This window comes from Equus asinus, chromosome 1 (assembly GCF_041296235.1).
Source record: "Equus asinus isolate D_3611 breed Donkey chromosome 1, EquAss-T2T_v2, whole genome shotgun sequence".
Lineage (NCBI taxonomy): Eukaryota > Metazoa > Chordata > Mammalia > Perissodactyla > Equidae > Equus > Equus asinus.
The window spans coordinates 166,113,409-166,127,593 of record NC_091790.1 but is presented as its reverse complement, the minus strand read 5'-3'; the positions used below and the strand labels follow the sequence as shown (position 1 = coordinate 166,127,593).

The 14,185-nt window shown below is 42.1% G+C and overlaps 1 protein-coding gene across 4 annotated transcripts in view; it reads left to right on the top strand.

The window, feature by feature from the left end:
• Nucleotides 1-14,185, top strand: part of ELMO1 (engulfment and cell motility 1) — a 521,525-nt gene that overhangs the window by 358,502 nt on the left and 148,838 nt on the right. For all 4 annotated transcript variants that reach the window (XM_014840709.3, XM_014840711.3, XM_014840712.3 and 1 more), the window contains one exon: nucleotides 6,050-6,186. In XM_014840709.3, coding sequence (XP_014696195.1) covers nucleotides 6,050-6,186 — 137 coding nt within the window. The remainder of the gene's footprint in view (nucleotides 1-6,049; nucleotides 6,187-14,185) is intronic.

Below are 14,185 nucleotides of genomic sequence, written 5' to 3'. Positions count from 1 at the left end.
TTAAAAATAATGTGCTTAGAAACAATTTTGTTTTTAAAAAAAGTCTTACTATTTTTGTCTCATTGAAAGTTTCTCTCTAAATTTCATTTATAAAACTACTGCCTGCTAATTCAATACTCTTCTCAGTGTTTTTCTTTTCCTTGAGAAGCAGTGATAAACCTCACCCCCCCCACCCCGTTTTTATTTGATTGTTTGTTTAAACCTCTGAATTAAGGACCCTATTCTTGAGACTTAGGCCTTCCCTGGACGCTGATGCAACCTCACATTTATCAATGGGATGGCCTAGGCCAGGGTCCACCTGATGTACAATGAGCATCATAATCCTACTGGCTCACACTTGCATTGAGCTAACTTCTTGTAGTGACTGTTCCCATTTAATCCTCACAGCAACCTGATGAAGTTTATACCGTTGTTGTCCCCAGTTTACAGATGAAAAGACTGAGGCATGAACAGATGAAGTGACATGCCCAGGTGACTCAGCAGTAGGTACTAGAACCAGGGTTTGATCCCAGCAGTCTGGCTCCCAGCTTCTTTGCCCCTTTCTGCCATCATGAACTCTCGAGGGAGCCATTTTACCTTTCCCACCTCTCTTACCCACAAAGTGGGAAAGGAAAACAGATCAGATAATCTGGATGGGTTCTTCCCACTCAATAATTCTCCATCCTGAATATCTGGAATTTGAACGTTTTAGAGGAAAAACATATTAATACTTAGTACTTTATCATTACCCCTAATAGACAAGCATCCTTAAAACAAGGTGCCATAAATCCCAAAATACTTCAAATTCTTTTCATTGTTTCTTGTGTGATATGTCAAGGAGCAAATTGCTTTTGATTGGTCGTTTGCCCATTCCTTACTGCAAGGATGAGACTTTTAAAGAAGTCTAGGATGATGGCTATCCAGTCCCTTGATTTGCTGGTTGAGAACATGGGCTCTGGTTATAGAATGCTGAATTTGATTACTGGCCTTTGCACGGCAAGTTATTTAGCGGCCCTGTTCTTCAGTTTTCTATCTGATAAGGATGGCAATAGTACCTTTGTTCTGATTGAGGATTCAGAGAGTCAACGGCAGCAAAAATTTGTAACTGTGTATGGTGATGGGTGTTAACTAACTAGACTTATTGTGGTGATCATTTTCTAATATAGCAAATGTTAAATCATTATGTTGTACACCTGAAACTAATAGAATGTTACATGTCAATTATACTGCACTAATGAAAAAAAAAGACAAGAACGATTGATAGATCTCACCCTCTCCATATCAATAGGACCCCAAAGGCCATTTACCAGATTTTTCTTTCCTTCTTTATATCCTAGATTTGTTAAATTTTTAAGAAGCTATATAATGTGCTGATAATGATGATAAAAATAATACCTAATAGCACTGTTTACTAGGCCTATACTGTGTGCTAGGCACTTTACCACACACGTTATATACATAATCTAATTTGATGCTTACAAGCCTTATATAGTCGTATATTTTATGATGAGGAAACAGATTCAGGGGGTTTAATTGTCTAAGGTTACATAGCATGCTAGGGAGCGTCACATTCAGTCTGTGAATGAAGGTCGACTATTCTGCCTTCTCATTCCTACTTAGTCTGTGTCCTCCAATAATCTTGAATAAGTATTGTCTTGTGCTAATGTCTGTTTGCTTGCATGAGTTAAGTTTCCATATCAGTAATCTCATATATGTAAGAATAACAGAAAACCTGAAAACAGTGACTTAAACAAATCGTGTACAAAGAATTCCTTAGGAGAACATTTCAGGGTTGGTATGGTGGCTCCAAAGTGTTATCAGGAGCTCCTTCTGCTTGAGGATGTAGCCCTCGTTTTTATACTGCCAAAATGGCTGCAGGAACTCCAGTCATCACTCCTGTGTCCCAAACATGAAGAAGTTGAAGTATGAAGGCAGAGGCAAAAGGGATCAAGCCAATCAAGTCTTCCCCCCTTTTAACAGTCTTTCCTGGAGACTCTACCTAGAAATTTTCACTTATCTATTATTGGTTGGGATTGGGTCCTAATGACCACTTTTAGTTATAAAAAAAGGCTGGGAAATGTAGTTTTTTCAAGTGGGCACATTGATGCAATGAACAAAATTGGGTTTCTATTAACATGGAACTCAACCTGTTAGTTTCTTGAAATAAGTCAAATAAATTCATCCATTGTGACTCTTTCCCAGTGACTGATGATCTGGGGGAAACTTGGCTTGTGGCAGAAGCTGGGAATATCTTGAGGAAGACAAAAGAGTTAGTTTAGTAGAAGTTGGAACCAGGTAGACTATTTCTTGGGTACTGAAGAGAGTTGTCAAGAGTGCAGCTTGACCTGACCCAGGGAGAGGAGAGGTAAGATCCAGAAGAGGAGTGTAACCCTGGTGTCTGGCCACACACCCAGTTGCACAAGCGGTGCAGGATAGGTTGTGGAGAGACTGAAGTAAAGACCTGGAGATGGCATACAAGACATAAAGCTTTATTGGGTCTTACTTACGAGGAATGTCCAGGAGCAGCTGGCTGGACAGCGTTGTGCACCTGCACCTGCTACAATGAAGAGAGGGGTTTGCTTACTTAGGCAGGGGAACAGAAGGCTACATGCTTGCCAGGAGGAACTGTCCCTGCATGGCCAGCATTCCAAGGATCAGTAGCTCTGGTGGAAGGACTCTGTTCCCTCAGAATGTGATGTTTTTTGAAAGAAGCAGTTACAATACTAGATGGTTGGCAGCCTGCCCAGAAGGGGCCAGAAGGACACATGGTTAAGATAGGGCACATACGCTATTGTCCCTACACCTGGTGTTTTGCATCTGATTCCACCCAGACCATGACTAGTTCGGGGGAAAGCAGAGGAATCCCAGACTCTAAATATACCCTAAGCATTAATAAATGTTGTGCCACTTGTAAGATTTTACTTCATAAACTTTTTCTGCGGTTGGAAAAACATTTCTTTCAGATTTGTGTTGAGGGGAGAGGGTGCAGTGGAGGCAGGGCTAAATGCAAAACAGAATGAGGAAGTGAGTACAACAGAACAATGGTGGCCTTTAGAGTCAAGTAGACTTGAGTTTGAATCCCAATTCTACCACTTCCAGGCCACGTGACCTCGGACAAGTCACCTAACCTTTCTAACTCTCTTATTTCTGATTAAAAAATAAGTAAATTGATGATATCTTCTTCATCTGCTTGTTGTAACAAGTACCAATAAGGTAGATCCAGTGCCTGACAAGTGACTCGTGGTGGTGGTATGGCTGGTGGTGGTGCTGCTGTCGCATGGCCAGGTGTTGTCCGTCAGCAGGCTCTGGCTGTGCACTTGTTACGAGCCCCATTGGACAGCCAGACAAGATCCTGGTTTCTGCTGAAGGAAGAGTGCAAAGATATCTAGGAGAGTTGAGTGGAGAAGTTAATTTTCAAAGCAGCAGTCACAAGGAAATGCCCCGAGCTCTTGATGTCAACTAAGGCAGGAAGCCTGCTGCTGGGTCAACTAAGTTGTGGGTTTCAAATGCTCATTTGGGGCCACCTAAAAAAAGCTCCTGAAAAGAGGATAAATGTAATGCCTGCAGAGCCCTTGGTGCATCATATGCACTCAACAAATACTCCCTATTGTTAATGCTGTTGCTTCCTTCCTTCCTCACTCAAGCAAGAGCAGGGCTTGTAGGTCTCAGTTTTGTCTGGCTGTCTCAGCTTCAGTAATTCCATAAAAACTTTAACTAGGGTGTAAAGTACGCATATAATCACACTAGGCCCACAAAAGCTACTGTGATAATGTGATTAATAACGAGTTCTTAGACAGCAATAGTGTTTTAAAGTGCTTCTGTAGACTTGTAAATTTTATTGGCTTCAGTGCTTTTGAAAGTGAAACTGACAGCTCATTGCCCAGGACAGCAAACACACAATCCACCTGTGTTTACCTTCCAAGTTCCTTAAGTAGCTTTGGGTCTCAGGTCAGAACTTCTCTTTCACCATCTCTCTGCCAGTAACACAGGCTGGGGGTGGGTTGGCTTATGTGTTCTTACTTCTAGTTTCTGAGATGTGAACAGGCTTGACTAGAAATTGGGGGAAATAAAGAACAACGGGTGTCCCTGGAAGCAATATGCTGGCATAACATTCGTTATCATCACCACCACCTCTCTCCATATTTGCATCAACTTTAATCCTTTCAAATTGCTTTCCCATGAATCATGGCACTTGCTTCTCTCCAGAGCCTGTAGAGAAGACAGAGGAGATTTCATTTCCATTTTTTAGTCAAGAAAATCAAGGCTCAGAAGGGTGACGTGACTTGCTCCTGATTGATATGGGCTGGACTTGAACCCAAATCTTCTGCCCCTAGACCAAACCCTTTGTACATGACTGCACTTTGCTGCTAGCCTGTACCCTTATTTTGTCTGGAGGAAAACCGCATCTGTGTATCTTCATAGTGGGTTGCGCCTTTCAGAAGGGGTGAGCTATACACACATGCACCACTTTGTTGTTGTTTTAAATTGTTTCAGAGGTCTGGAATTCATTGTATTCACAAAGGTTGACGATAGAAGAGGCTAGTGTATAATAGATGGTGGCCCTGCCAGAGCAGAACATGTCCCCTTAGATTTGATCAGGGTTCATCCCTAGGGGCCTGCACCAGAGGATTCTCTCTAAGTGAAATTGGTGTTCAACCACACGATGGGCGTCAGGGCTTTCCCCAGGTACAGGAGGTCTCTGCTGTAAACCCTCCTACCACCCTGCCCCTTCCTCTTCTCCTGGGCTCCCAGGCCTTAACATTCACCATTTGGAGCCTTGAAGATGAATTGTTCTTTAAAGAGATTTCAATTAAAATAGAAATTCTTTCGCTATACCTGACAACTTAAATATTTGCTTTTAAAAAACTTAGGGAACTGTTTTGGGGATCACAAAGCCTAGTTCCTCGGACTCCAGTGTCCTCATCCATAAGAAATGAACAGTAAGAGGCATTATAAAGATCAAATGAGATGTATGTAAAAAGGCTATAAAAATGTAAGCTTGGGGCTGGCCTGGTTGCATAGTGGTTAAGTTCGTGCGCTATGCTTTGGTGGCCCGGGGTTCACAGGTTCGGATCCCGGGCATGGACATACACACTGCTCATAAAACTATGTTGTGGTGGCATCCCACATACAAAATAGAGGAAGATTGGCCCAGATGTTAGCTCAGTGACAATCTTCCTCAAGCAAAATGAGGAAGACTGGCAACAGATGTTAGCTCAGTGACAATCTTCCTCACAAAAAAAAAAACAAAAAGTAAAAGTAAATAAGTAAAAAAAATAAAAATGTAAGCTTGACAGAGAGCTTGGAAGAAGGGAGGGGCTGGGGCTCTGTACTGGGAAGGAAGAGAGGTTTGACCATACCTAGAGCTCAGAGCACTGAGTCTAACCCAGGGAAGCTCTATAATGGGACGGCTCAAAGGCTATCTGGCTGACTTCATGGTTTTGTCCAGGACCAGACAGTTTCCCCCTTCAAAGCCGTTTGGGTTGCCTTGACCTCTAGCCATCTGTGTCTGGGAATGTAAAACAAATGGTTAATGGCATCAGATGGTTAATGATCTCAAATGTCCCCTGCTCACTGCCTTAAGAGGGCAAAGAGCCCCCTGGAGAAATAATCAAGAATACTGTTTTCAAAGTTGCAATTAATTGTGTATTTGGGAAAGCTCATCTTCTGCCAATTGTTCTTTGAGAAAGGGGAAATTAAGGGTGATGGAGTAGCTGTGACTTAGAGGGCAGTTTGAATAGTCTTTATAGAGTCAAGAGGGCAGATACAGAGCTTATATTCAACACCAGAGAACCTGGAACAAAGCCATACGAGTCCTATTATGGGGTGGATTGGGAGCTGACTTCCTTCAGTCAAAATATGTGCCTAAGGGGAGGTCTGACCAGCTGACCTTAAACTTCGAAGTTGCACTAGGATTATCCTTAGTTTGCTTTTTCAAAGTGCCTTTTTTCCACTGTGGCTTGAGCCAGATATGCCTCCCATCATCTCTCTTTGGGACGTCTACATGTGGCTGTGTCATCTCATTTCACTTTTCAAACTTCCTCCCTTATTTCCCTTCTCTTTTCTCCAGCTAGTGAGACCTGCAACGACTTCCACCCGATGTTCTTCACCCATGACAGATCCTTTGAGGAGTTTTTCTGCATCTGTATCCAGCTCCTGAACAAGACATGGAAGGAAATGAGGGCAACTTCTGAAGACTTCAACAAGGTAAGGTGAATCTGAAGCAGAGGCAGCAGCTTCCTGTGTCCCTAAAGGAGTCTCACCTTGGCGTGGTCCCTTAGCTATGTGTGGAAGGCATTGGAAAATTGAGAGAATGAGGATGACTGTGATTTCAGGTTGCTTTCTGAATGGAGAAAGAAAGACATACCTATGTAGACAGGAAGCTGTATCTACATCTCATCTCTCTGGGGCAATGCCCTCTTCTCTCTGGGGATAAGCTTGGAGTAGCCATGTTCCTTTTGGCCTACTAAGCTGGAGCCGCCAGCAGAGACACTTTCTTGAGAAGCATTGTCTAGATGAACTTTTTCCTTTAATGGCATTAGTCTGGGATGCCTTGTTATTGCAGATCTGTTGGGGAAAACACCTTCCCTCCACCTGTACAAGTGGCTTCCACGGAGAGAGTGAGATAGGAACACTGCTCTGTCTAGGTCACTTGGTTTCTCTGTGGATTATGGATGTATTGAGATAATCTACCCTTTGCTGTGTCACCAAGAAATTTTATTAAAATGTAGGATTTCTTTCAGGGAACTAAGTTTATATGGAACGTTTCTGGTTTACAGAAAACATTTGATTCTTTGAATGGAGATGTCCTTTGGTTTTCCATAAGAGTGTATTTTCACATTTCTGTTTGTGAAGGAATATTGGGTGGGAGAAGAGTGTTGACAAATTTAGAGAAAGCAGAAGCGCCATGTGTGCTTTTCAACATAAACAAAATCTTTATCCTTAGGTAAAAGCCTTGTTAACAATAATGACATGGCTGATAAAAACTGATGTTTCAGATAAGTAGATTTAGACCTTTAATACTGCCAATTTGCTACGATATATGGCTCTGGGTATGGTTAACCCCATCACCCATGCCCACTGACCTGGCACTAGGGACATGACTCTAAGAGTCTAAGGGTCTGGTCGCACAGTCATCCTATGGGGCCTTCATGGGCTTGTGCTTGAAATTCTTGTTGGCCTTTGTCTCCCTGTCACCTTTTCTTTGAATTCACATCTCTCCTTTTCCACCATATTTCTGATTTGTGGCATCTTGAACCAATATTGGTTGAAAAGAAAGAAAACCAGGAAAAGGAAAGGACATACTTTCCTAAGCCTTAGTCAGGTTCTAACCTGCCTGGCTCCATCAGCATAATGATCTTACCTTAGTTATAGCAGATGAACGCCATTCCATCTCAGTTGTTTTGGGGCATCTATTTAATTCATTGAAATAAGCCCCAGTGATGCCCCTTAATGGAGAGCACTGATCTGGATGCTGCAATCTAGAGCTGCCAAGGGTCTGAGCAGCTATGGACACGCGTGATTCAGAAAGGGAAGTGGAGGAAAGAAGCCCATTAATTCCCTTGTGATTATAACTGCAGCCTCCTAAGTGTGCTTCACTTGATTATGAGAACGTTTGCAATTCAGGTGCAAATCATCCCTGGGAGAGAGGGAAGACGGAGGAGGGAGACCCTTTTGTACAATCGATCCAGGAAAAGTGGAGAGTCAAATCAGTAGTCTCTGAAATGGCTATGGCACTTTGCCCCTGGATCAGTTAACTCTTCATGCACCGCAGTGTTTCTGAAAGCCATCTGGTCCTCAGCTTTCATATGCTGGGGACACCCATTCCTCCAGGAGAAGGAGAGCTCGCTGGGTGTCGTGTGTTCTGACATCAGGTGTCTGTCTGCTCTCTGAGAGGATTTCATTCCCCCTGCTTCTCCTGAATACAGAAACTGACATTTTTATAAACGGCAGTAATGCAAGTGTTATTGTTGTTGACCTTGCACAGGTAAGGTATATGGAAAATATTACCGCATTCCTGCAGAGGAATGGCTCCAGGGGATGAGCACTTAGACACTTACATCCTATAGAACTTACAGTTTATCCAAGAAGACATCATTAGCCAGCGAAACCAGAGGCCTCAGGCTGGAGGAGGTGAGCAGGGCTGGAGGAGGGAAGTGAGCAAGGCTCTCAGGTCCATGTGGTTCATCATAGTATGTGCTCAGGTTGGTGGCGATGATATCCCACCTGTGCAGGGTGAGGTCCTGCTAGGTGACAGCAAACTCCCAAAGTGTCACTCGGAAATTTTTTTCGTGATTAACTTGTATGGCTGTGAAAACTCTCTTCTTCAGGATCTAAGAGCCAGGTTTGAGGGACAGTTTCTTATTGTGGCCCTAGTGCCATATTTTTGCATTGTCTACATATCATAGTTATTAGTCTGGTGTCACACATATGTTACCAAGTAGTGATGGCAGTTTATGGCTGTGGATAGGCAGCTGGAGGCCTGAGAGGAAGAGGGTCCTACCCAACAGACACGTATCCATCGGTCAAGAGTGGGTATCAGGCAAGGATCAGGGATGGGAATTACAAGGGATTTAAATTTTCTGCATTAAATATTTTTGCTGTGTTTGCTTTTTTTTTTTAGTACTATGGGTGCCTTACTTCTGTAACCAGAAATGCATATCAGTTATATACTTTTTTATCATGTGTGTATTCATTTTCTATTATTGTTGTAACAAATTATCACAAACTTGGTAGTTTAAACAATACAAATTTATTACCTTACAGTTCCATAGTTCGCAAGCCACAAATGGGGTCCACTGGGTTAAAACCAAGGTATCAGCAGAGCTATGTTCCTTTCTGGAGGCTCTGGGGGGGCATCCATTGCCTTGCCTTTTCCAGTTCTAGAAGCCACCCCCATTCCTTGGCTCATGGCCACTTTGTCCATCTTCAAAGCCAGCAACCACACGTCTAGTCCTTCCTACATCACGTCTCACCACTCTGATCCCTCTTCTGCCTCAGTCTTTCACTTTTAACGACCCCTGTGATTACGTTGGACCACCTGGATAACCCAGAATAATCTTCCCTATGTTAAGGTCAGCTGATTAGCAACCTCAAATCCATCTGCAACCTAATTGCCCCTTTGCCATATAAGGTAACATTCACAGATTCTGGAGATTAGAACATGGGCATCAGTGGGAGTGGATTTAATGTGTCTGTGTATTAGCTTTATAGGTGTGTGTATCAATTTAAGTTAATGAAACATGGACAGGTGAGGTTCTTGTTGTTCTTTTTGCTGGTAGACCAGCATAATATCAGTCACAGAGTTCTGCTAGTGGTTTCTCAAATACAGATATAATTATGTCCCTTTTCTTTTATGTCCCTGTTCTGCCTCCACTGGCCTTTTCAAAAGAAGGGCCCTGTGTGAGGCCCTCTAGTTCAGTGTGAAGAATGTTTTTCTGATTTTTTTCCCTGCTGCCTGTCTATCCGCCACTGCTCTGCTTTACCTGATAATAAATTGGGAAAGAACAGCTGAAATTTTAATCAGTTCGCTTTCTTCTTGTTCCTAACTTGGTAGCAAAAGCAATGGAATTTAGGAACCAATGCAGATTTAGTGTTCCTGGTAGATTTAATGTTTTTCTTGTTTCCTATGATTGTCCAAATATGAATTCAGACACATCTTAAAAAAGCCCAACATGAAACATAATTTCTTTTAAACTTTCTCGGATGTCGTCTCAGGCTCTGGCCACTTCGAACAGAAGCATGGATGGCAGATTTAATTGTCACCTGGGACCCAGGCTTAGTTATCTGCCTTCTTTAGCTTATGACTGGAGGAGCTGTATTCTTCAATCCAAAATTTTGATTTTTTTCCAACAAATAATACTAGATTCCAGCAGACACAGAATGTCTTCTACAACCCACCTTACCCTGGGTATTAGTTATCTAGTGCTTGGTAGTTAATGCTACTACTGGAAGTGAGTGTTTGGAAAAGCAGCTGTCTTCTTGCTCCTCTGGACGTGGGAAGCAGATGGGATGTTTTTTATTTATATAAGAAAAGTAGAATTAGAGAGTGATTAAAATATTTACGCTTTGAAAAGTACTTTCTTTCGGTTTCTCAATATAGCAGTCTCTGCAGAATAATCCATTGATTCAGGCCATTGAGTTTGTATTCAATGTTTCTGCCTTTTATTACCGATATTTTAGAGTATACATTATTCATTTTTATGGGCATTAGAAAGAGCTGAGCTGCAGCTGGATACCTCGGCACACAAGTGACCCCATAATCATTTCACTGATGGCCTCATTTTTGAGTGGGGTAGGAAAGAGGACAAAAATGATTTGGATATTTCAGTACAAGAATCTCATTTAAAGCTTTTGTCACTGCTGCACTTTAAAAATTCTAACATGGATATAACATCAAAATCTATATTTGTGTGTAGCAGTGTTTCTCAATCCATATTAGAATCACCTGGGGTGCTTTTGAAATCCCTGTTATCCTAGTGCTCAGTTGTACCACAGACCAATCTTTGGAGCGGGGCCAAAGCTATCAATGAATATTTTCATTAAGGTAGATTTGATCACTAAAGGTGAATCATGTCCATGGAATTACCATCAGTTGACACACGTAACACATATCACTAAAGTATGAATTGCATGCACTGATGAAGCAGCATGTCTGTTGGTCTGCAAGGCCCAGGTTCTGATCCTGGTTCTGCTGTTCAGGAGCTCTATGCCTGAAATTTTTTTTTGAAAAAGTGGATGCCAGCATTCTATCACCCTCTGTTATGACAGTGTGATATTCAATTGAAGTAATAAATATAAAAATGCCTTGAGGAAGTAAAATGTTGTATGCAGTTGTAAAGTGTTCTTTTTGTATGTAATAAGTCCAGTCTATGAAAAATGAGTAAATTGCCCTTTTCAAAGGAAGGCATTTTTTGGGGCCATTATATTAAAAAAAAGAAGAAGAAGAAAGAACGAAAGAAAAGTGAAGCTGTCTATGTACCCGAAATTAAATTCTGAACTGAATTAAATAACTCATTTAATTTTGGCATAAATAGGATTTAAGCTGAAAATTTCATGGATTTCTGTGGTATCTTCCTGCAGACCACTTTGTTAGGCACCTTAGTTTTGCATGTGACAAGCCATGGGTAGCATCCTAAAAATCAGCAGGTCCCACAATTCTCGCATACTTAATGGCTGGTGGGAGTTAAGGCCTCTCCAGCAATTACCTAGTTGCTCAGACCTCTCTGGGTATGGCTGAGCCTTTTAGATACCATCAAAATATTTGTTCATAGCGTTGATGTTACTTTAGATGCTATCAATATCAGCTTTAAAAACCAATATCAAATGACTTTGCCATGCTTTCAAATTATCCAAATGGAGTAAACTAAGGATTTGAAAAATGTAGTCACCCTGGAACAAAAACACTATTTTGAAACTTTACCCAGCAGTGTAATAAGCAAAGCACACGTGACAGAGGTTAAAATCTCAGGCTCACAAATGAGAAACCTCTCTTAAAATAGGAGAGACTGCGCGGGGAGAACCCAGGCCCACCAAACAAAGCCACAGCTGCCCCTGGCTAGGCTACAAGCTTCATCCGAGACAGTGGGAGAAAATCTCAATGAGGAAGAATTGGAGAGCAGGACAGAGGAAACATCCCTGAGAAGCCCCCTGGAAGATTATCCATGAAAATAGCCACTAACTAGTCACATCTAATGGATTATGATGTAGTGTAGAAAAGGGATTGTTTGAAACCTTAAAGGCAGCAATCACATGAATAAAAAAGGGAAATGTGTTTGCTTCCAAACTGTTTCCAGCTTACTGACTTTCTGTGCATGCTTTGCAGGGGGCAATTATATATTCAGGAGTCCCCTTCCTAGGCCAGCTCAACTTCATAGTGGTGCAGACAGTGCTCTGTTGGTTAGGCGGGCTGGCCTAGGGAATGAAAGGTGGTCTGTAACTCTCTCCATGAATAAACATGAATCTCCTCATTTGAATGAGGCAGGTGACTGTAAAATATCTTGGAGCAAGTTGTGAAAGGCAGCTTTGTGCCTCCCTGCCCAGGGGAAGCTGGGGAGGACCCAGGGTTGTTTATCTTCATTAGAATTCCATCTAGTGCTGCTGTTATTGATCTGAACCGAGCCTGGTGTGGCTAATAAAGTAGGTGTATATTTTAATTGAAACATGAATATTTAAGTAGAGAAGTCGTTTAAAGGGCCCCAATGTTGTACAATGAGGTTATGCATTTGTCAGCTTTCTAGGCCATTTATAAGTATTTATTCAAAAGGCTTTTCATGTTTCACAAAGGTCTTTAGGTTTGACACAAAGGAAATCAAACCTTCTCTGGAACCAAATGCATTATAGGAATAGATTTATTTTTTCCTTTGATGTTTCCTGTTGGATAGGTAACAAATGTGTGTGTGTGTGTGTGTGTGTGTGTGTGTGTGGGTGTGTGCAAGTGAGTGCTTTTAAGCTATTCATTTAAGGTTGTGGTGCCCTTTTTCATGGGATTTGCTACTTTCGGTTGGACAGTGTTCAATGCATATCTCCTACAGTCCTCATCAATATCAATTATGCTTCCTAGAGACAGTGTGAAACCCAAGAAAGAGGCTGACTTTACTAACTTATTTTTTTCAAGAGATATCTTTCTAAATAGACCCCAGTGTGTACACTTTCTAGAAAAAAATGTATTAATCACAGGTAGTGCATGCTTGACTCAGACAGAAAAGTCATGTGGCGTGGAGTGTCGTTTCTGGAACTCTTTTGCATTACCACTCCCCGCATAAGCTTTTTTAGACATTTTTGCCTAACCACTCTTCCCCTAAAATTTTAATTACACAGATATATTGTTATCTGTTTATATAATGTGTGTATATCTGTACTTTATACATAAGAAGAGTAACATTTTTTGTTCCTCCAAGAACCGATTTTTGCACCCTGGGGCCACTATCCTCTCCCCTCTCCTCCACTGAGAATGCAAGGTGGAGAGACAAGAACCAAGGCTGAGAACCAGCGGGAGAGTCTGGTGGCAGTCCCAATGTGGCCCCTCACCAGCAATGTGACCTTGAGCATGTCCTGTAGCCGCCTGTTAAGTGGTAGAAGTAATATTAACAACCATAATAATAACAATGGTATTTCCCAGAGTCACTGTGAAGATGAGGCCATCACAGTTTGGCTTCGTGAATTGCCCCATACAAATGCGAAATGCTGATCTCAACAGACAGAACCTAAATTGGCAGTAAGTTGCACTTGGTTGTGCAGTATAATTGAGCCGCTTTGATTTCCCAGAGTAGTTTGTTCAGGTATCTATAAAGACCGATTTTTTCCAAAGCTCTGTATGGATTCACTGAACTTTGGTTTGGCCACAAAAGGGGATTTTGAAGGTGAGGACGAATTCCTAGGTGAGGAGGAAGTCCTCCTATGTGGGTTCCTGATGGTGAGAGATGCTCCTCCCCAGCCTGCCCATAGACCTACTGCAGGCGACGCAGGGGCTTAGCTGAATCTGTGAGGCAGGGCACACTGGTCATGCAAGAACCCGTGTCCCCACTGCCAGCTGGATGACATTGTGCAAGGGATTCAGCCTTGTCAGCTTCAGATTCCTCGTCTGTGAGATGGGGATAGGAAAATTACCACAGCAAGGCGGGCTCTGAGCCCTGGACCATGTCAGGCAGATAAACTAGGCTCAGTCCAGCCTGGAGCAAGCATCAAGTGAGACAGGATTCTAAATGCCTCTGAACAGAAGTATACTCATGGCAATGCTGATGGCAAACATTTTCGGAAAAGGTAGACAAGCTTCTCCCTGGGATTTAGTGATTAACTTAATAGAATGCCATCTCAATGTGCCGTCTTAGTGGCTGCAGCTTCAGAGTCCATGTGACTTTTATGAGAAACAGGGATGACCGTAAAGTGGTCTGTCCTGGGGTCGTGCCATTAACAGCCCAGTCATGTCTCCTAAGGGGGAATATGGGAGGATCCTGAGTCACCCAGAAAGAATTAGATTTTGTTGACTCTGTTCCTGTAATTTCCAGAAGAAATGGTTAAACTGCTTAAAATCTGCTTGAAGTTTAACTATTAGGTCTAGTTGGCTGAAAACATTGCTAACATGTTTTGCTTTCTCAACAGTCTCTGTAACTGGAGCATTTATAAAAATGCTCTTTACCATGATTGAGTCTCATGAATGATTTTGGATAAGCCTGACAATAGCAAAGATGTATCTTGGGAGTTCCTT